The 23,741-nt window shown below is 43.8% G+C and overlaps 1 protein-coding gene across 4 annotated transcripts in view; it reads right to left on the bottom strand.

Annotated features, from left to right (window-relative positions):
• Window positions 1–23,741, bottom strand: part of ETV6 (ETS variant transcription factor 6) — a 171,355-nt gene that overhangs the window by 29,968 nt on the left and 117,646 nt on the right. For all 4 annotated transcript variants that reach the window (XM_044998555.1, XM_044998563.1, XM_044998545.1 and 1 more), the window contains 2 exons: window positions 11,160–11,324; window positions 7,354–7,488 (listed from right to left, as the gene is read on the bottom strand). In XM_044998555.1, coding sequence (XP_044854490.1) covers window positions 7,354–7,488; window positions 11,160–11,324 — 300 coding nt within the window. The remainder of the gene's footprint in view (window positions 1–7,353; window positions 7,489–11,159; window positions 11,325–23,741) is intronic.

Below are 23,741 nucleotides of genomic sequence, written 5' to 3'. Positions count from 1 at the left end.
AGACGTCTGTTAGTCTATAAGGTGCCACAGGACTCTTTGTCACTTTTTACAGAGCCAGACTAACACAGCTACCCCTCTGATGTAAGTACAAGTTATTATTATTCATTTCCCTTTGTGCTACCTTCAAAACTGAACATAAATTTGTCCTAAGCCAACATAACCTGGCTTTCCTACAGTAATTTAATAGTGTGAGCATCAAAGCCACGTAGGTGGGAAGCACTTCGTTAATAGTAGGAAATCAGAGAGGGTGACAAGAGAAACGTCATACATGGCAGCTTAATGGGAGACGTGTCTTTGTTAGGCCTAACAGCTTTGTTTCTGTGCATATGTTACAACGACCTGGATGCATGTTTTGTCTTTCATGTTACTCTGCCTGCAGACCCTGTAACTTAAAATTGAAGATCAGAGCCAGTAGCAGAGTGGCTCAAGACATGGGACGAGTACTGGATACATTAGTCATAAAGTTGTAGAAATCAGAGATTGGGGGGGGGGGAGGGAGGGAAACAAAAAAACCCTGTTAGATCACCTTGTGAATATCACAGCCTAACACTTCACTGGCAGGAAGTTTTGACTGATACTCAGCCTAATTTTCACCCGATCACCACCTATAAACCCTCTAGAAGTGTCTCCACCAAGATTTTTCTCTTGCTGGATCATTTCAGATGAAAACCTTTTAGAGTGTCTGATGCTGGAAAAAACAGTATGTGGGTGGACTTTTTGACACTAGCAGTGTCCCTTAAAATTAAAAATCCATGCATCTGATGAATTGGGTTCTAGCCCACGAAAACTTATGCCAAATAAATTTGTTAGTCTCTAAGGTGCCACAAGGACTCCTCGTTGTTTTTCCTTAAAATTAAGGAGAGCTCAGAAAGCATGGATTTAGAATACCATCTGAAAGGGTCGTTAACATCCACAAACCAAAACATTTGCTTCAATTAACATAAAAGAAACTGATTTAGGCTGATTTAGGCTGTAGTTTTCTGAGAAGAAAGCTACCAACAGAGAGCAAACAAGGTGGGTGAAGTAATATCTTTTACTGGACCAGCTTCTGTCGGTGAGCTTTCAAGCTTACTCAGAGCTTGTCTCTCTCACCCACAGAAGTTGGTCCAATAAAAGATATTACCTCACCCACCTTGTCTCTCTAATATCCTGGGACCAACACGGCTACAACAGCCCTGCATACAACAGAGAGCAAAGGCTAACAGGTTTTTATCTAGAAAAACAAAGCTCAAATTTCAGCCCTGTTTGCCAATAGCCTCAGGTGATAAGAGCAGGAAACTGTTAGGCACATGTCAACAACCAAAACAGGTAAATGTGACTGTCTTATTTGTTCACTCATTCACTCTGCTCCTTTAAGAAGGCTTGTTCTCCTTGCTCTCTCCTGTCAAGGGAGCACTGCCCTTTGAAGCCCCTATTCAGGCAGAAAGGAATCTATGGGCTCCTTGCCTACTCTGGAATCCACACAAGCTGCAGTAAAGGGATCAGCACCGACCCATGCAAAAACCTAAACATACAATGCTCTATTGCTGGGAAGATGCAATTCCAGTCAGCACTGGCTCAGTGACCTTAAACTGACTTCTCTGCCCTCCCCCACCACACCAAAATGGGCACCTATATGATTTGCCAGCAGCCACCAGTTTCCTTGTGAATGCCTATGAGGAAGCTATGCCTGCCTGGAGTTTATTTATGATTCACACACCTGAGGTCATAAACAAGAAAAATGTATTTGTGTAGCTAGTTAGGTTAGGAACAATGAAATGGCAGGAGGAAATGAAACTTACAGATCTAGGCTATGCTCTGACTGCACTGGATGAAAAACAGTTTAATAATGGGGCTTCAAAATAGGTTTAAAGTACACTGTGGCCAAAGATGGCTTTGAGTTTGAACAATTGATTTGGAAAGGCCCACATTGCTCAAACATTGGTCAAAAACCACAGCCTGGTTTAAGATCCTGCCTAGTGACTGCAGTTTAAATTGTGCTTAGGGAAGAATGTTCAGTGAGCACAGATGGGACCTAACATTCATTAACCACAACCCAAGGAAAACCCATTTAGTTAGAACTGCTTCCCCCAGACCTGGCCCACGTCATACACAGTGCCCTGTTTTCTACGGGCTACCCAATTAAACCGCCACATATTCATTCAAATGCATTATGCCCATTCTTGGGCTATATGAGCAAAGATGCTTGAGAAATGAGAGAGCAACCAGGGACATTGCATTGAGTTCCTCATAGACTTGTGGAAGCAGGAAATAATTAACAAGGATTTGAAGGGATCTTAATGCATGTCAGTTAGTTAGCATGAGTTAGGCTAGCTGTAACCCTAATGATGTGAGATTTGTAGAAGCAAGATAATGTGAGACAGACGAACAAACTGTGTAAAAGGTTATTACGACCTTGCAATGATAACCAAATATGCAGGCTTGCTTTTTCTAGTAGTGAGACAAATAAGATAGCAGAAAGGCTTATGTATAAACAAATGCAATTGTTTCTCTTTTACTGTCTCCATTATTGCTAGCTATTGTCTGTAACAAAGGTATAAATGCTTGTTGTAATTGTTTACCAATTGAGAGAGACCTGTCCGGGACAAGTGGCAACCCTGTTTCCTAGGACACTCCCTCCCTCTATTGTAATTACTAGAGAAAGAATAAAGTATTTGATTTTGCTGTACCCAAACAATACCCACTGCGTCCTGAAGCAGAGGATGGAATAGCTCCAGTCATAGAGTCTTTATTACAACAGGGTATTATTGTTCCCACGATTAGTTCTTGTAATACTCCTATCTTTCCTGTAAAGAAGCCAGGTAGGAACACCTATCGGTTTGTTCAAGACCTCCGCGCGATTAATGCTGTTGTTTTGCCTTCTTTTCCTGTGGTTCCAAATCCAGCTACAATTCTTTCTTGTATTCCACCGTCAGCCACTTATTTTACTGTTGTGGATTTGTGTTCAGCTTTTTTTTTCTATTCCCATTCACCCAGATAGTCAGTATTTGTTTGCCTTTACTTATAAAGGATGTCAGTATACCTGGACCAGGTTACCCCAAGGGTATACTGAGTCTCCATCCCTGTTTTCCCAGATCCTAAAGAAGGATCTGGATGATGTGGTTTTCCCCGGTAAGTCAGTGCTTATACAGTATGTGGATGACCTTTTGCTGGCATCTTTCTCTTTTGAATCTTGTAAAACTGATACTTTGACACTTTTATCTGCTTTAGCTGCCAAAGGTCACAAAGCATCCCAGGAGAAACTCCAACTGTGTCAACCCAAGGTTCATTATCTTGGTCATGATATTTCTCATGGCACGCGTCATTTATCAAACTCTCGTATTTCAGCTATTTTAAATATGCCTAGGCCTAGTACTATTTCTCAAATGCGTACTTTTCTGGGCGTGACTGGATACTGCAGACAGTGGATTTTAGGTTATGCTACAGTGATTAAACCCTTACAAGATCTGACTAAGTCAGGTACCCCTGAGCCACCTCCTGCTGTCTAGTAGCAGTGCCGTGCTTCTGAGTCTGTGTACTGAGCTGGAGCGAGACTGAACTCAGCCCATGAGCAGGAAGGAATGCCTTACGCTGCTCTCTACTGAAACCTCTGGTGGAAACATTGTGCAACATTGACAGGCTCCAGAGAGGGGCACCTTCATCCCCCTCCTTCACCAGGAAATGGGATGTTGCAATAAGGATCCTTTAGTGAAGGGCAATGGATCTCAGAGGACTCCCTCTCAACTCCTCTATCAAACCTAATAGTACCAGAAAAGGGCTCACTTTGACATTAAATTCCCTTCATCATCCTCTTAATTTGGAAACTGATGCAGTTAAAACACACTGATGGTCAGATCCAGCTGCCCTTACTGAATAAAGCACTTTACTCTGGTGAGCACTTCCACTGTAATGAATGAAATCAAATGGGGTAAGGTGCTTCTCACTGCGTGTAAGGGAATCAGAATCCGGCCCTAATAAATTAAACATTCCTGTGCATGCACTGCACCACCTTGTGCCAGAATGAATTCGTTAATGCATCTGCCTGTGTTGGAATGCACCCTCAGACCATCCGTTCCATATAGCTTTTTAAACGTAAACTGAATGCTGTGGAAAGTTGCTGGCCTATCTGCTCCCTGTAGGGATGGGTGGGTGGAAAAGGGGTGGAAAGTTGCTGGACTGACAGTGCTAGTGACTGAAGCCATCTGATTAGCTTCAGAACAAGTGCAGGCAACAACAGTGCAAGCTTCCTCCACAGCATCCCAAGTCACTCAATGCTGATTCTGAGGGACCACTAGAGATAAGGGGCTAATTCAGTCTCCGTGGCTCATTTGGCCCATAGTATCTCCACAAACCAACGCCAGTTGTGGTGGCGTTTTTGTCAGAGATGTGAACGCCTGCACACTGGGAACGGAGCAAACTGGGAACTGACCGTTAAACTCACTTTGCAGAGGCTGTGAAGAGCCATGAGGCCGTAGCAACTCTTGGCCACTACTGATTTTGGATGGATTGGTTTCATAACAGACGTTAAAATGATGATGATCCTTGGGAGCAACTCCAGACTCAGGTAGAGAGTTAAACAGGGAGAGGGAGATTACAGAGGGAAAGAGAATGAGAGAGACCTCCTCAGGGAGGGATACAAAAATCAATTTGATATCTGTGAAACTAGCCTTAAAGAAAATCAAGCTTGAGGAAGGTCACATGCCAAGGAATCTACTGGCCCCTCTCCATCGGTCATTGTGAGTTAAGCTGGGGTGAATACCCAGTAGAGAACACAGCACAGTAAAAAAAGAGAATACATGCAGGAAGGCAGCAAACATTTAGCTGGGCAAGTTCCTCACGCAGCAACATGAGACAACGAAGGGGGCACAGCAAGAGAGTCAAAGTATGCAAGATGCACTCATTAGCTGCTTGTGAATGCTTGGCATAAAGAGCTTCTCTCGCTGCCCAGAGTATGTGGCTGGGAGTCCATAATTAAAACATTTGTATCATTTCATAGGTATCAACATAAAAATAATAAAATGAAGCTAATTGTAGTGGTTGGGAATGAGTATGAAGAAGGAACCAGCATCACAGCACTGAGTGCTCTAAGGGCCAAGTAAAATAGGGCTACAAATCGCCTTAAGAGAGGGGTCTTAAAGGAAGCAATCAGCTTTGGTTTAGCCAGTGATGCAAGCGAACGCCTAGTCAAACAACACCGTGAAATCTTCTGTAGCTCAGGATTGAAACCAGGTGCTCACTAGCTCAGGATCGCCATTCTGATCTACCATTCCCTTCTTTTGCTAGTCTGGGATGTTTAGGCCGCTGTAAGGGGCGATTAGTGTTTCCATTAGAACCTGGCTGATGCTGGGCATATAAAGATGGTTAGGTTTCTTGTAGACGCTGAGGCACTTTGGGTCTTATTCCTGCTTTCATAGAAATCAGTGGGAGTTGGCCCTTATTGTTAATGGGAATTATGTACAGTGATAAGTGGAAAAGTGATCCCATTGAGGACAGAGTTGTGTGCAGTAAAGGACACTTGGTGTGGGAACCATTCTACTAGATCGTTAAATCTATAGCCTTTAAACCACCGGATAGGCTTAAAATCATAACTATACTCTTCTTACACCTGTGATTTAGCTACCCCAGCCTAAGAGATTTTGCCCAAAGGAACTGAGTACTAAAGTACAAAATGTTCAAACCCTGGAATTTTCCCAGTATGTTCTTCGTCACACACATTTCACAAAGGGTTCACCTGGCCCATTCCCAGTTTTCCATTAAAAAAACAACAAACCTTTGTGTGTGATTACAGGACTCATGAAAGTGAGAAATTAATAACAGCCTCTGCCTAAAGCCAGGTATACTGGGCAGGAACTCGAAATTTCCTTCACTCAGCTCTGCCAGTGCAACCTACTCCTGACTTGCATCACCTTCTTGTTATTCTAGTCCTGACATTCTCATACAGCTTTGCCAGTGCCCTTCAGCCCTACCCTACAGCACCTCCTGTTATGCCAGTCCTAGGCTCCCCACAGAGCTCTGCCAATGCCCCATAATCCTGTCCTGCATCATACCTCATCTGAATTTTGCAAAATTGTGCACTTCTAGGATGAGCGGGGACTAGGGTGAAATCCGACTGTTTTTTATTTGTGATTAAAGATGGGAGATACAGAGAATGGCGAGTTGAAAATTTTCTGTCAAAACGTTTTTGGGATGGAAAATTGGGTTTTCAACTAAACACAAATTTTCCTGGAAAGTGTTTTCTTCCAAAAAATAATTTATGCCAGAAAAACAAAACCCCCAAATCTGAAAAATATCATAAAAAGTCCAAACATTTTCTGACCAGCTCTAATAAAGAGTAAAAATGCCCAATATCTGCCATGCCATAAAAGCAAATCCATTCAAAAAAGCACCACTTGTTATGCATCGTGGGAAGATATCTGAAAACAGACTGGTGAATTTGTCCATATTGCCTCCAGATTTTATCACAATAGTAAAACAAACTAAATTTAAGCAACAGTTCTACAAATGTTTCTTTCACCTACCCAGCTATGTATGTGTCTATCTTATCTATCTAGTGTTGATCACAGTGACAATGTGTTGAAATTTCAATTCAACCTCAGAATTTTGGATTTTCCAATAAAAGACAATAGTGCTTATGATAGGCCTCTTTGGGCTTGCCACTGCCTAAGATCTAATGGTCAGGATAGTTATTCATTTGTTAATTTATAAAATGTGCTTAATTACAAAAACACATGGCGCAGGTGCAATATTTGAAAGAGAAACACACACACACACACACACACACACACATAAAGAAGAACAGCCTTTCCCTGAAAACAAAATAATTACCAATCTTACAATTAAGGCAAAAGTTGACCCAAAAAAATGGGCCTGGCACCATGCCATACATGTCAAAAGTCTCTAGATCCACCAGAGGAAATGAATTCTAAAGTCAAAGTTTCCAGTCCCCAGTTTACAGCCAGCCAATCACAAGTGCAATGAGAGTACATAAGGTGGGAAAGGAGTTTTCTTTCCCAGAAAACTAGGGAAAGGAAAGTTCTGTGCAACAGAGTGGGTTTTATATGTAAGCTCCAGAAAAGTTATCCCCACCTAGTATATTTTTAAACAGGCTTTGAAGCAAGACAAAATAGCGGAAAATAAATGGAGATTGACACAAGCAAAAGACTGAAATATTATAAAGCACTAAGAATTTGCAACCAAATGGCTTGGTGGATCAGCTGAACATTCTAACAACTAAAGGACTATTCCACTTCTGAAGGGAGAGAGATTGTTTTAAAATGAAATTTTTATTGGTTTAGAGTAAGAAAAGACCTCCTGACGGCCTCATCCAAACTGCTGACATAATGACACCTCCGGTAATAAAAGAGACGTTATTACCTTCATCGTGGTTCTGGTGTAATATGACCTCTGGCTGAGCATGGATAGAGTTCCCAGGGTGGAAGAAAGGTGAAAATAGCATGCGAGCTTTCCTTTGCTTCAGGATATGCTGAAGGAGTTCATACAGCACGTCACCTGAAAGACAAATAGGCGGCTAAAGGAAATGAAAAGTTACAGACTCTTGGAGAAGACTCATTTGGCCATTGGATGCATGGATTCTAAGCTTCTGGGTGCCATTTTCAGATCCAAAAGTGCCTGCAAGATGAACCTGCATCTTTCTCACTCCTGAGTAAGACTCCTTCTTGGCAGTCCAAAAGTTGTGCATGTCATGTAGAGACAACAGTAGTGAAAAGTTGGGGGAGCAATATAAACCTCTGTCCAGTTGCACTTAATAGTCTGGTGGATAGATTTTGTACTTCCACATCACCTCCCATCTGAGGATCTCAAAGCACTTTACAAACATTAGTTAATTAAGTCTCACACCTTCTCTTATTATTGTCCCAGTTTTGCAGATGGGCAAACAAGGGCATAGAATGTTTAAGTCACCCAGGCAAAGCTTATACAGCAGGTCCATGGTAGAACAACGATAAGCATCCAGATCTCCTGGCTCTGAGCCGTCTGCTTTGACCATTATTCAACACTTCCTCCCTTAAGTTTTACTGTATAATGAGGTTTTATGCTGCAGAAGATATACATTCCATTGAAAAAACATCACTGATGCTCCTCCACACTAGTATGTGTGCTGTAGCAGTGATGTTCCTTTGCTGTTATGACATTCTATGGAAATCTAATGGAATGTTGATCAATTCTCCCCACGGTAAATTTAGCAGGTCAGTCAGGCCCAGATCCGTGAAGGTAGCAAGGCCCCTAACTCCCATTGTCTTGTGGCTGTCAGCATGGCATGGGAATAACTCCCAGCACTGCTAGAGTTTGCAGGTAACAATATGGTGGCCTTAAAGGAACGCATATTACAGTTGCCAGAAGACTGATTGTTTATGTGGTGATTAATTTACTGTGAGAATATTTCACCTTTCAATGACACCCCACCCTGCCCCTGCCTCCAACTGGACCTAGGTACATCTGGGCAACAATGGAGGTGCTTTTTGCCTTTTATGCTTCAAAAATGAAGCAGTTAAGTAGAAAGAGTTAACCAAAGCACAAAATGCAGGTGACTCTAAGTGCCCCGGGGTGTGTGTGATTAATCTTAATAATACCACATGCAGCCCTTTGCCTATCTCCTGCCCCCACACGCAGGAGTGAACAATATTCAACAATGGTACTTTGTCTGAAATATTAACTAATTTTCATAGGCCCTTTAACTGTCTTAATTAAAGTGGCATTTAGGAGACCTTGGATTTTCTATTATTGTTATTTTTCTTATTTTTATAACACCTGTAAATCCATTTCATATTCAGCACTTGCCACTGTAAACCTCCAAGGTTCTACCTGTCGGTCAAAGATACAAAACCTTTTTTGTTTATTTCCCAGCTATTTCAGCTTAAGTCATCCTCATTTCCATAGTCTGACTTTTTGCTCTATTTCTCTGTCTTGGCTGCCTTTACTATGTCAGGGGTGACTTTGGGGCACTTTTAAAGGAGTCTGTAATGCCTGAAAAATTAATTAAAAATGAAGCTTCAAGAATCCTGTCACCTTATCCATATTTAATACATAATGAGAGACCAGAGAGGGATTTTACCACATAATTTGTATTTTACAGAGCAAGATAGAGACACACACATAAATTGTGCCAGATCACTCCAGGAGAATACGGTGGTCATCCTTAAAAACTTCCCACCTTTGCCTTAGGCCTAGTCTACTCACAGCTTTTAGACCAATATAGGGATTTCATGAGGGATTTGATTTCCTACAAAACAGTACAAGCCCTTGTGTGGATATATTGGTTATATTGGTATAATGGTGTTTATCCTGGTATAGCTATTCCCATTAGGGAAGGGGAATAAGTTATACTGGTATAAGCACATTTATACTGCTATAACTGTATCTACACAATGGGTTATAATGGTATAAATGTTTTGGTTTAAAACAAAAAAAATCACACCCCTCACTGAAATGCCCCTGCCAGTGGTTCAACTTTTGAGTGTATGGAAGCCCTTAGCTAACTAAATAACATTAGAGCAGAAATGGCATTATTCATTTCCCTATAGTTCAAATACAGGAATATCTGGGAAATACTTCAAATATGAGATGATGTTATTTAGTGATCTATAGTCATCTAAAAGTTTTAAGGGCGACCTCTGTGCCTGTTATTGCTGTATGTGGCATAGATTTAGCAGGCCTGAATGGAATGTTTTCTCAAAAGTTTGTCAACAGCTACCATAGAAAAATTAGAATAAAATTTTTAATTGAGTTCACAGATCAGTAGTCAGTAAAATCATGCCTCACATTCAGCAAAGTATGAGCTTCATTCACAGTGAGGAAATGAATTTTAGAGCCAAGGATTCTCCTCCGTGAATGCTCAGTCCCCAGCCCACAGATGCTTAAATCCAGTTGACGTCAAGTGCAGTAACAGTATATGCAGGGACAAGAGAGGTGTCTCTCCTAGACAGCTGGTGCTGGGGATAAGGGAAGGCCAGTTACATGCAGCATAGTGGGTGCTACATACAAAACACCAGAAAAGTCGTCCTGGCCCAGGTTATTTATTTATTTCTTAAGCAGTCAATGGGACTTAAGCACATGTTCAAGTGCTTTGCTGAATCGGGGCCTATATGAAAAAAAGGATGGGCCAGATCTTGTATGAGGATGCTAGTAGAGGGAGGTGCCTTCGGGGAGTCACAAGGTTAGTGTCTTTCAGAACTACGCCACGTTTCGATTGGTTAGTGTGATACCATCTGTATTCCTGTGTCTTTACATTGGAAGTCTGATAGCAGCTATTTTCCAGGCACTCAGTTCAAGCTATATGATCATCTCTGGTAGCTGATTGAATTACAAGCCTTTTTATTTAGCAGGGGTACCCTGTACGGTCATAAAAAGAAAGCTAACAACTTTTATTTAGAACCATTCATTCAAATTTAGTTAAACAACCCTGACACAGGAGGGGAAGGAGGTTCAGTGTGATTGTAATGCTGGAGGCGACAGACTGCAGGGAATATAAATACAGGCAGGTGACACACACATGTTTCTGAATCTTCTGTGTGAGTACATGACTAAATTATTTGGCAACAGGCGGATTGATTCACACACCTGCCTGTGCTTTGCCTGGGGCTGGACTCCAGCATGTGAGAGAATATGGGCAGAGTAATGGGAAGCCCACAGGAGCTGTAAAAGAGAGAAAAGGTCCCCAGGGATGAGTTTTGCTGAAGCTTTTAGCAGCACAATCAGCAGAGTCAACCGTGAGGCAGAATGCTAATGCAGGCTTCTTAAGAGGCTGGAGCAGTTGATTAACTCCCTACTGTAGTTGGGTCTGTGAAATGATAAGCCTTTAAAGGACAGGGCTGGATGTTCTAAACTGCTGCCAGGCAGTCTCTCTCTGGGTTTTAACTAGAGATGGGCCAGGCACTCTCAGTTTGGATTGGGATCTAAACTCTCTCAAAGTTCAAGGGTGTTTGGATCTTATTTCACTGGACGTTACAGTTTCACTCTTCCCCTGGCCTAGTCTGCATAGCTGTCCTTGTCTTTCCCTTCCCACCCCAACAACTATGGCTGTCTTTTCTTGTCTCTGCAACCCACCTTTCGGCTCTCTTCCTCCCTCCCTCCCTCCCTTCCTTCCTTCCCAGAGTCTGTCTCTGCTTCCCTCTCTTTCCTGCACCCCGTGTGGCTCCATCCTTCCTGGTGTAGATAAACCTCACCTGAATGAGGAGACCTGTATCGAAAGTCCTCTTTGGTCAGGAGCAGGAGTGCTTTGCCATTCATCTCAAAAGTGTTGCTGTCAATCGGCCTCAGAGAAAACTCCTTCTCTGCCCACTTGAGCCACTGGGCCACATCATCCCTGCTCCAGTAAACTGGCTGCAAGCCTGTGGGAGATAGAAACACTGTGGTCATGTTAAGAAACTGGAACAAAGGGCAAGCGATTCTGGGAAAGGACTAGTGAGGGGGTCGACAACCTTTCAGACGTGGTGTGCCGAGTCTTCATTTATTCACTCTAATTTAAGGTTTTGCGTGCCAGTAATACATTTTAACGTTTTTAGAAGGTCTCTTTCTATAAGTCTATAATATATAACTAAACTATTGTTGTATGTAAAGTAAATAAGTTTTTAAAAATGTTTAAGAAGCTTCATTTGAAATTAAATTAAAATGCAGAGCCCCCCGGACCCAGGCCGTGTGAGTGCCACTGAAAATCAGCTCGCGTGCCGAACGTTGGCTACCTCTAGACTAGTGAATCAGTAACTGCATTTGGATGCAAAGCCTGAGATTGGTCTGGGGCAGCAATACAAAGTTACATCCATGCCCCAACGCCTTACTGTGAACTGCTTTGCTAATCAGCATGTGTCTGCCTCTAAACAAGACACAAGACCACAGCTTTCAACTGGCTGGATAGAGATTGTGCTCGTCTACATACAGTTATGTTGGTTTGTGTGTGTGTGATTTTTAAGAATATAATTATACTGGAACAACCCCTAGTTTAGATACACTATAGTTTAGTCCCCTTCCTACATAGAAATAACCTACACTGAAGAGCTCAAAAACTTGTCTCTCTCACCAACAGAAGTTGGTCCAATAAACAATATTACCTCACCCACCTTGTCTCTCTAATATCCTGGGACCAACATGTCTACAAAAACACTGCATACTATACTACTACAAGCACATTTGTACTGATATAACTGTTCCCTTACAAGCAGGGTTATGGTCACTTTAACTATACTGATATGGATAAAATGATACAACTTTTGTGTATAGACCAGGCTTAAGTTTGGTCTCGGTGCCTGATCTTACTACCAGTGAAGTCAAAGGGAGTTTGGCCATTGATTTTATTAGACACAGAATGAGACCTGGGATGGGTGAGATTAAAATATCAGTTTTACATTCAATTTTAAAATGGCTTCCTTCCCATGGAGAAAAAGCAGCTTAATTTTCAGGCAGCTGCTTATACCTAGATAGATAGGCAAGCAGATTATCTCTTATCCACTGGGAGATAAAAGCTTACATTCCTTTTCCCCTTATGAGATGACTCATTGTTTGACTTGTTACAATGCGTTATGTAGAAAGGAAAGCTTCACACTGTGCATAGAAACATAAAATTTGCCATATCTGATCAGATCTTTGGTACATAGCCCCTGGCCGTGCTTAAAATCTTATCCTTCAGAGCAAGATGAACCACCCTTCCTTATATTGCACCTGGCTGATTGTATGCTGCTGCATATGGGAAGACGTTTCCTTCCTGACACACTAGTCTATGAGACTGATTACCCCAATCTTTGCAAGCATAACTACAAATCTCCTAGTTGGTTATTTTTTTAAAAATGATATGCAGCCCTTTTGCCAGGGTTAAAAAAAAAGTCATGGGTAATGAATTCTGTTCTGCTGGTATGAAAGATTCAGATTCCCAAAGCAGCTAATCGGAAAGCCCCGGCATCAAGTTGCATACAGAACTGAATCTGAGTCAGGAGGGGAATTGAGAGCAAGCTTCTGGAACTTCAGATGAGCGCGTACTTGACTCCTGAAAGGAACGAGATACCGCTGATCTGAACAGCAGTATACTCAGCAGAAAGAAACCATATCAAATCTGTCTTCATTTGTAACGTACCCCATAGCACTGCATTATGAGCCACTTACAAAACAAAGAATCACATCTAATTGTCTCTGCAAGAGGACCTAAACTCTCTACCCCTCCCGCAATTTAGTTATTGGTTAGAGTGGGATCACTGAGGTGGGTGTTTTCTGTAGCTCCATCCTTAGGAGAAGGTCTATGCAAAGAGATGTGCACCATGGTCTAAAAAAATGTTGAGACTCAGGCTCATCTTCCTCTCTTCCACAGCCTAAGGTCCTCCCAGTGGAAACAATCTGTTTCCAGACCCCAAGAGTTTAATCCTGAGGACTGCCAACTGCAGCACTCGTGTCAATTGTATCTCTTGTGGTTGGATACAGAGGATGAGGTGGAGTCTAATACAGCATAAATCTAGGACATTAAGGACGTTAAAAAAGAGGAGAAGGACCTTGAAACACCCACAAGTGACTTTCCCTGCCTTCCACACAAATACAGAGGGTAACAAACACACCAAAGAATATTCCCCCGAAGTTTAAAAACTATGTAATGTTTCTTTGCATTTCCTGTCGGCCTCTCCCAGGGCAACCATTTCCTCATTTATTAAACACCTGTTTCTTTTTCCAACCAACATCCCTCCCCTCCCCTCCCTTTTTCATTCATAGATTAGCAGATTCTAAGACCAGAAGGGACCCCAGTGACCATCTAATCTGACCTCCTGCACTTGCATCTCATCTTTGATTCACTGAGACAACGTTGCTTGGATTGAATGACTCTTGTACTTGGACATGGTGCGTTCTCAAAAATGCTTTCTACATAACACTGCCATGTCATTAGGGAATGCTGCATTCCAAAACATTTCCTAGTTTAATCCTCAAAGTTCCAGTCTTTAAATCCTCGTTTCCCCAAGAAAGGTTAAACTTGTATCTTCCTGCAGGAGGAAACCTATTAGGTATGTGTCATAGAGGAACTAGACTGTACTCTCTAGAACAGTGTTTTTCAATCTATTGTCCACAAACCCCTGGGGGTCTACAGACTGTGTCTAAGGGGTCCATGAAAGGTTGCCATTACCATAGGACTATGATTTTCCACCTGTGGTCCATGGACCCCTAAGGGTCTGCAGACTACGTCTAAGATTCCAAAAGGGTCCGCACTTCCATTTGAAAATTTTTAGGGGTCTGCAAATGAAAAAAGGTTGAAAACCACTGCTCTAGAGCATAGAATCTGGGTTTTATTGTAAGGGAAACACCAAGTGTGTCTATGGAGCTATATAGTAAATTCTAATGATAAATAAACTCTGCTCCCCAACAATCTTGCTTTTTCAACAAAAATTAATTCAGGCTCGTGGAAGTAAGGGAGAGTCAGCAAGGCTAAGGCCAAGAACAGTAATGGCACAGGCTGTAGGTGCTTCCTATATGCAATTCTGTCAGTGCATCTCTCTTGAACTGCAACCCTGCTATTCTAGTCTTTGTGCCTCGACCACCACCTCAAACCTGGGCAATAACACTTCTTTCACTGCCAGTGCTGCCTTCTCCCAGTTCCCTACTGCAAAGCTCCTCAGGCCTGACAGGGAACACTCCCTGCTGTTTACTTCTGGACCTTCACTCAGCTCTGTCAATGCACCTCATTCCTGACCTGGAAGAGTTCTAAGCTTCTTCTGAACAGAGGCTTCCAGTGGTGCCAGTTAGTGTGGTGATTTTGGCGTGTGGAAAATGAGAATATGAAGCTCATTTTAATTTGTGTCTTATTCTGTCGTTTGAACCAGTCTCTCCAGTGGTGATAGGCTAGTGGAGTAACCTTCTACATGTCTAAAGCCTACTTCAGTGATTGTCTCTGGGTAGTTAATTGGTGCAATTTAATTACAAACAGGTAGAAGCAGATATCTGCATTTTGATCTTTACTCATCATTGGCATTTTGGTAACATGGAAATGCAACTAGAGTTTTGATTAGAAATCCAAAAGATGAAACAAGACACCAAACTTCTCAACTGCATTTCATCTTCTGCTAAAAGGTTTGTGGCTTTCATAAAAAACTACAAGATCCTCTCCATTTTGTGGCACACCAGTATGATCTCATGTGATCAGCACATTTTATAATTTACAGTGCATTCCTTTACAGAGTATATCACAAACAATAAAAATAATTATTTTTCCAGGCCCCAGATCCCAAAAACTGGTATGTGAGTGTTTTCTGTTTGACCTGGTCAGGGGCGGCTCCAGGCACCAGCACGCCAAGCGCGTGCCTGGGGCGGCAAGCCACGGGGGACGCTCTGCTGGTCGCCGCGAGGGCGGCAGGCAGGTTGCCTTCAGCGGCATGCCTGCGGAGGATCCGCTGGTCCCGCGGCTTTGGCAGACCTCCCGCAGGCGTGCTGCCGAATCCGTGGGACCGGGGACCTCCCGCAGGCAAGCCGCTGAAGGCAGCCTGCCTGCCATGCTTGGTGCAGTAAAATACCTAGAGCCACCCCTGGACCTGGTCTATACTATTAAGTATTACCATGTCTGAACACACTTGTGTTAGGTGAGTCAGTGATGAACACAGTTCACTGCTCTGGATAGACCAGAACAAACCATGTTCAGCATCATCTAGGCAACTGTTGTTCGGACACAGTAACATTTCATAACGTATGCCTCTGTTCAGTCTACTCCTAGATCTGACACTGAATCACTTTGACTTCCTAATTCAACTTCCCCATTGGTGAAATGAGGTAATACTATTTACCTCCTACTGATGGGGGTGTTATGAGAATTAGTGTCTCTCTGAAGTGTTTTGAGCACATAAAGTGCTATCAAAGACAACAAAACAGGTTAACTACTTCTCCTCCTTGATCTTCTCCTCTCTTCTCATCCCTCCCTCACTTTCCTGTGGAACGATTTGCTTCAAAGCACTCTGTTCACTGCATGACAGTTCCTTTGCAGTGCTGAATCAATTCACTCCAGAGAGGCTTTTTGTGGAGGCGCAGATACTGCAATGTGAGTAAGTGTGAGGCAGGCTAACGTCACTGAAAGAGCTGCTGACACCTCATGGAAAGCTCCATTCAGAAACAATGCTGCCCTGTGGAGTATCACATATTTTCTTTTCTTCTTTTTTTTTCTTATTAAAACAGATCGTTTCATGAAAAGAAAGGTATCAAAGGGAGGGCTGTGCAGCTCAAGGGGGTTTTAAGGCAGAGAGGAAACCTAACTATACAGACCTGCTGATACTTCATGAAAACATTTGTCATATATTCTCCGTAAAAGAAAATGAACTCCGCTTATGTTTTTGGATGCCGTGTTCTATATTTTTGCCATTTCTTTTCCCATTGATCTTTATTACCAGGGACACTATGCAAGAAAACAGACTCTTTCTATATTCCCCTTATCCTCTATTCTCAGTAAAGGGTGCTAACTGCATCATATTAAAGTAACAAAAAGCATTTACCAAACCAAACAAAACAGTGAGGATGATCAGACCTGTGCTACAAAACGAGGGCTAAATTCTGCCTAACCCAATGACCACTGAAATCAGTTAATCATTGACCTTACTGGGCATTGGCCCAAGCCTGTTGGGCAGCATCTTTCTCCTTAAAAATTCCCAATTAAACTAGGGAGGTGGCAGTGGTGACTGGGGCACTAGCTTGGGACTCTGGAGACCTGGGTTCTAGTCCCAACTCTGCTCTGTGAGTTAGGGCTAGTCACTTCACTACTTCGTACCTCAGTTTCTCCATCTGTAAAATAATAATAGGGCTAATGATGCTGCCCTCTTTTGTAACAAGCTTTGGGATCCATGGATAAAGCGCTCTACAAGAGCTAGATGTTATTATTACTCTATGTGAATAAAGATGGCAGAATCTGGCTCTGAGAGACTCACGTTCTCTAGCTAGCCTGTCTTTTGTCAGCTCCTGAGCATTAGCTTCAATAGAATAAAATTATTTATAGTGCTTCTTACAGTCTTGAAGCAGCATATGCATTAAACAGGGAGAAAAACATGCACTCGCCTTTCTGATGCTGCAGGCTGGATCTTGGTATCTTAATAGATTATCTACTCCTGTTACTTATTCTTCACCTGAAGTCCTGCTTCTGACATTTGTTACATTAGCTGGGATAAAAATGATGAGGTTGATCCACTCTCATGCTCCAGGGCACAAACTGATAACTACCCGGAGTTAGGAAGAAACCCACTCCCAGCTCCTAGATATGGTAGCATTACAAAAATAGGTGTAACAAAAAGGAACTGCTTGGGTGGTTTACACCTGCCTTTGAAGTAGCTGGCATAAACAGTAGGGAAAAAAATCACACACACATACATACTTCAGAATTAACTGGTTTTAAATGCCATGCTTTCCAAGTTTTCTGTGAGGCAACTGCAGGTCCCTAAAGAAGTGTTTGCTCCGGGCATTAAAAGAACTCTGAGCTGCATAGGTGCTCCACAATAACCCATATATTCATAGATTTTAAGGCCTAAAAGGACCATTATGATCATCTACTCTTCCCTCCTGCATTATACAAGCCAAAGAATTTCATCCAGTAATTCCTGCATAAGATCATAACTTCTGAGTGAATGAGGGCACATTTTTATGAAAGATATCCAACCCCGACAGTGGCAACACTAACGTTCAATATCTCCCGTTTCCCGTAAGAGGAAAGGACATGTGTGTTTCATATATATACTGTATGCAGTAAATCACGTATTTTAGATGTACGTTACGTATGAGTAGGATGTGTAGTATACAGTATGAAAGAGGCCTTTTTCATATTAGTTTCAATATGAGTTAATAGATGAGGTCAGAAGTTCAATATATAAATCATATGCTACTTACACAGCACTCACAAGTACATTACATATATTTTTGTTCCGGTTAGGCTGGGAGATTCCATCCTAATGCTTGACTGCCTTATAGGCAAAAAGAAGGGAGAGAGAGAAGGGGAAAAATAGAAAAGACTCCCCCTGTTCATTCATCCTTTCCAGAGAGCAGATGGAATTGTTTTCACTCCCACACTGCAAAGTACTTATCACAGCTGGGCAAACAGCAAAGGGACCAGCACATGCAAATCAGCAGCTTGGTTTTGTACACCCAGGGACCCAAGCATCATCTCTCTGGCAGCGTCAGGCAGGGAAGCCCTGACTACAGAACAATACACAATTCACCAGTGGGAAAACGGCACTAGAAATGTTCACAAAAAGCAAACGTATGCTAGCAACCGGCGCGTTCTGAACTGAAGTAGAGGCTGGCTTTGGGCTGTTAATAATCTGCAACGTGCTGTATTACTCACATCCCATAGCACACTGCCCGTGGCAGAGAGAGGAGGGTTTGATGCAGGTTTGGGGCAAGAGAGTGGGTTTCTTTGCCCACCACTGTGGTCTGGAGGGGGGGGGACATAGCTCAGGCTCCGCCACTGATTCAATGTGGGGTCATGGGAAGTCACTTCACCTTTCTGTCTCAGTTTCCTTATGCGAAGGGCTCTGATGAGGATTTATTAGTGCTCTGAATACAGAGTCATAAAGTATAAGACCAGAAGGGGACTACCAGATCATTTAGTCTGACCTTCTGTACGTCACAGACCACCCGCACACTAAACCCAACAACCAACATCAGACCAAACTATTCCCACCCGCAGGAGACTAGACTGTTCTGTGCCACAGGCAGAGACTAGGAAGGACCGAGGTGTGCCGATGCCAGAGGCCCCTGCAATGAATGGCAGGGAAATGACTAAATGAGATATACTCAGTGACCAACACCCACATGCTGCAGAGGAAGGCATAAAACCAGGTCACTGCCAACCTGACCTGGGGGACGATTCCTTCCCAGTCCATGTATGGTTAGACCCAGAGGCGAATTAGGGTTTTGTGGGGCCCTGGGTCAGAGCAAGTGGGGCCCCCTCCCTACCCCTTCTGCCTGCAGTCCCCTCCTGCCCCACCTCGGGGGCTCCTGCCAGGGAAATGGGGTCAGAGCACCAAGGCTTGCCCCCTCGCCCTTCCTGCCGGACAGCGGAGTCTTCCCCCATTCCCCAGCAGGAGTGCCGGGCGGGCAATGCGGGGCAAGCCCCTGTGCCCTGACCCTGCTCCCTGGCAGGAGTACTGGGCAGACAGGCACAGCGGGTCAGGGCGTGGAGGGTGCCCATTTTTCTGGGGGCCCCCAATTGGCTGGGGCCCCTGGGCACAGGCCCCTTGGCTCAGTGGCTAATCCGCCACTGCTTAGACCCTGACCATGTGAGCAAGAACAAGCCAACCAAGCACCTGAGAGAGAGAATGCTCGGTGCCACCTCAGAGCCCTGGCCCACCCTGCCCAGTATCCCATCTCCAGCCATGGTCATCCTGGAGGCTTCAGAGGACGGAGATCAAAAAATAAAATAAAATGCTATAAAAATGTTAAGTATGACTATTGCTACCATTCCCTTACTACTACCCCTCTTTCTCTCCAGCTTACCAGTGCTCAGAGGAACGATGCAGGCCCAGGGCTTGGCTCTTGAACTAAGAGAGCACAAACCACGCAGAGCGGTTCCATGGAGATGGCTGGGGAAATGTGTGCTAAGTAGCATCAAGCTAATTGTGTTGAAGGGGTTTTAAGTTGAATCACAAATTGAGCGCCATTGCGAGGAATTACTCCCTCCTGAGACTGGAACTGAGCCCTCTCCATTCAAAACAACAGCTCCGCCATTCTTATTACGGATGCTTTCCCAGTAGATGTTAGCACTGGCAGTCAGCAGGAGGAGGCCAGCAGGCATTTAAGACAGGGTGTTCCAGGGATGATAAAAGCAGGATGGTTAAGGATTCCTATCTTCACAGGGAATTTCTCCTACTCCCAGTACTTGGGGGTGAAGAAGGGTCTGGTGACAGACACAGACAGATGGCTCTGTGGCATGCTCACCTACCTGGAAACAAGCATGCAGCACTGCAAGTGAGCTGGGACAGCTGGTGTGACGCCGACTGGGAGAGTGTGTGTGATGCAGCCCTGTAATGGGGACTTGCCTCCTTCCTGTTGGCCCACGTACTGTGGTAAGTGTCCCGAGGGGACTAGAGGGCTCCTAAACTTGCCTGACTCCTAAACTTGCCTGTTCTTGACAAGTGTCACCTGGATTGTAACCATAACAGGACCAGAGCTACTGCAGCTGGCAGGGATTGTCCCCTCCCTTAACGGAAAGCTGGTCCTGAAAGTGGGGGCCCAGAAACACCAGCTATTAGGCAGGAATAGCATGTCAATGAGTACCTCAGAAAAAGCCTCAGGCCAAAGTGTGCATAGGCCACCTTCAGCTCAGGCTGACTACGCCCCAAAGAGGATTAATTGGGGGGTGAGCATGGATTGGCGGAGGGGAAATTGACTGAGAGGTGTGTCTTGTGGGGGAGAGCAAATAGGATGGGGGAGGAACTTTACTGGGAAAGAGGGATGGGATGGGGAGTGGAGGAATTCTAGGGTGGGGAGTGAGGGGACTAGCATGCGTTACCCAAACAAGCCTTGCACATCATAAAAAAATGTTGTAAAACTGGCTTTAATTATAATCTCAAGATGTAGAAGTTCCCCACAGTCCTGGCAGAAATCTAGCAGCTGTAGAATAACAGCAAAGGCCAACTGCCTGAAATTCAAGAAGAGGCTCACAGACCTTTTGCAATGGGAGATGGGACTAAAGGAAAGCGCGGAGGGCAACTGAATTCCTTTCACCACTGAACACAAGTACAGGGTGTGCTTTGTGCACACAGTCTACTTTTGAGCCCCGTGTGCACCATGCATGATGCATTTTTCTGTACAAGTGCTAGAGAAATTAATGAGAGGTAGAATTCTGCAGATCACACAGGTAATACCAGCTTTAATATCTGCCCAAGGGCTTACTCTGCTCCCTATGACAAGCTCTTAATTTCTCACTAAGAGTATTGACTGTGTGAAGACCCTGCAAACTGGTCTATAGGGCTACCCTATCATATAATAAAATAATAATAAATAGATCAAATTGTTTTTCTAATGCAGCCTATGGAGACTCTGTGAGAAACGTATTGATTGGAAAATGCTCGAGTAGAACGATGAGACTCTAAGCTCTGGTACAGGGAAATAAATCTTTCCAGCTCCCCACACCCAGTGCCAAATGCAGCTTCCTGGAAGCAGCTATGGCCCTTTCTGGAACTGAAGTGAAAATCCCATGTTCCATCACCTCTACTGACCTGCTGACATTACACATGGTTTGCATTTGCTGATCAAATGCACAAGCAGGACTCTAAATTAGCTTGCCAGCCTGAGATAGCTTACTGATTAATGAGAGCGGATGAAGTCACTAATAAAAAAAAAACAACCTTGAAATGTGATGGGGAAGAAGAAGCGAGGAGAGAGCGAGACAGAGGCAGGGGCTGGGGCAGGCAGGCCAAACGCTCCAAATTTATACAAGGGAAAAGCTCCTTCTCCTTCCAGAGCTGAACTTTTCTTCACAGATGTAGATTAGCAGCTGAGGAAACCCACTTACAAAATTACTACAGAACTGCTTACCACTCTTCCAAATAAAATACCAGAGTAATCGCCCCAAAATAATGCAAGCCAAATCCTGAAGTCCTTACTCAGGGCTGGATTCTGATATCACTTATGACGGTGAGTGTAAAGCTGGAGTAACTTACCGTAGTCAATGGCGTTACACCATTATAACCGACATCAGTATTTGACCCACAGTTTTTATTCCTTCTACTAACTTCATTGGGAGTTTGCCTACGTCAGGACTGAGTAAAACCAGTGTAAAAAGTGCATCTGAGGACTTAGCCCTGCAGTAGCAATACTACTATTGTAAGCTGCAGCATTTTGGATCATTCTTGAAGAATACTATAGCACTCTGAGAAAGCATGGAAATTAATGAATTACAGCAATGATTTTATCTTCCGTTAGCTTTATTTAACACTCACTATGTGTTTGTGAAGATAGTCAGACCCACCCACAGCACTATTTGTCATGTATGGATTTCTCTCTCTATTGTCTCTAAACTGCATGTGTCTATAAGTTTTACCTTAGCACAATGCTGTCATCATCACCAGCATCGTCATTCACAGTGACATACCAATGTCTTATGTACTAAAGTGGCCATGACAGATGTTCAGGATTCTGCCTGGGGCAATTACCAATAGGAGGAGTTAGCAGTCACAGCAGTAAGTGAAAGGACCTACTAATGTTCTAGGAACTCATTAAAGAAGCCTCATCAAACACTTTTTAAAAGTCCTTTTTATCCCCTCCAGCTCCCTTTTCTTCCCTGTGCACTGTTTGCAAAGCCCTCTTAGGCCATGTCTACACTACCACTTATGTTGGCAAAACTTAGGTTGCACAAGGGTGTGGAAAAAAACACCCCCCCCCCCCCCCCTGAGCAACATAAATTTTGCCAGCATAAGTGGGGCTGTGCACAGCGCTATGTCGGCAGGAGAGCTTCTCCCGTCAGCACAGAACAGCTACATGAGAGATCTTACCGTGGCACAGCTGCATCGGTACAGCTGTGCCGCTGTAAGGTCTCTAGTGTAGACATGCCTTAGAAGCCCGAAAATACCATTTCTTCCGGGGAGGATTAAGGCAGGATCCTTGCATGTGGACACCACATTCAGTGAAGGCCCTAATGCAGCAGTGGCCAGTGAGCTGAGGAAAACACAGCACAGCCAATTCCTGCCAGTCACCCTCTCCCTCCCCGCTGTGGGGGCAATACCCAGGGAAGGAGGAAATTTGCTTGGGTCCATGTGACCTATCAGTCATTCACGTTGTGTCACAATGTGACTGTAAATAAGGACGGCAGGGGGTCATGTGACTTTTACTTGGGCAGTATGTGCAGCTGTCTAGGGGATGGGTATGGGTGAAAGTTTGGTTGGATCTGGTCCCAGTTACAGTCTTAATCCACGGCTGACTCCTTCCCAACTGATTCTGGCTGCTTTCCATGGAGCACACTTTGCTTTCCCCCATTCCCCCTTCCAAAGAGCCAAAATAAATGTCTTCTGTGGCTTGTTTCCTTGCTTGTGCACCAATATATCCTAAATAACGTTAGGAGAGCTCTGGGAATAATGTTCATTAACTAATTGCTTAGACCCAGCAAGCAATAGCAGCACACACTTTTGCAGGTAGGGGAGGTTGTCCTACAGGAAGTTTGTACTTTTAAACTTCTCAGCAATTTTATTTTTAAGTCACGCAATTTTTTAAGCTAGGTCAAATGTTAGGCTTAAACTACATTGTGTTACTGTTTCCCTTTGAGGCCTGGTCTACACTACAGAGTTCGGTCAATGTAAGGCAGCTTATGACGTTCGGTTGACGCAGTGCAGACACTGTATTGCTTACATCTCCTGTTGCTGTCTTTGACAGCCAGAGCCCCACCATGCAGGGCTGACAGCTGGAGCCCTGCCACCCCAGAACTTGCTCATTTCTCTAACTCCTCTTCCTCCTTTCTCCTTTCCCCCACCTGTTTGTTTCATCCATCTGGTGTATGTTATTGTAAAGCAAGGACTGTACATTTGTTGGGGGCAGGGACTGTCTCTCACATATGTACTTGCTTAGCACAGTGGGCCCCGATCTCAGATTGGGGCCTCTAAGAGCTATTAAAATACAAATAATAACGAATAAATAAATAAATAAACTGATCAGCATAGTCCAAACTCATGCCCTGTCCCCGTCCCAGTCCCCTGCCTACCCTCCAATCATTTAACAGAACTCCTTCCCATTGTAAAGATCTTATTCCAGCTCAGAGGAGGTAGAATGGTGGTGGAATCAGAAGTACTGGCTTCATGTTGCCATTCAAACAACACATCAGAGGG

The sequence above is a fragment of the Mauremys mutica genome, chromosome 1 (assembly GCF_020497125.1).
Source record: "Mauremys mutica isolate MM-2020 ecotype Southern chromosome 1, ASM2049712v1, whole genome shotgun sequence".
Classification (NCBI taxonomy): domain Eukaryota; kingdom Metazoa; phylum Chordata; order Testudines; family Geoemydidae; genus Mauremys; species Mauremys mutica.
Note: the sequence above shows the minus strand (reverse complement) of the source record. Positions and strands in the feature narration are given on the sequence as shown.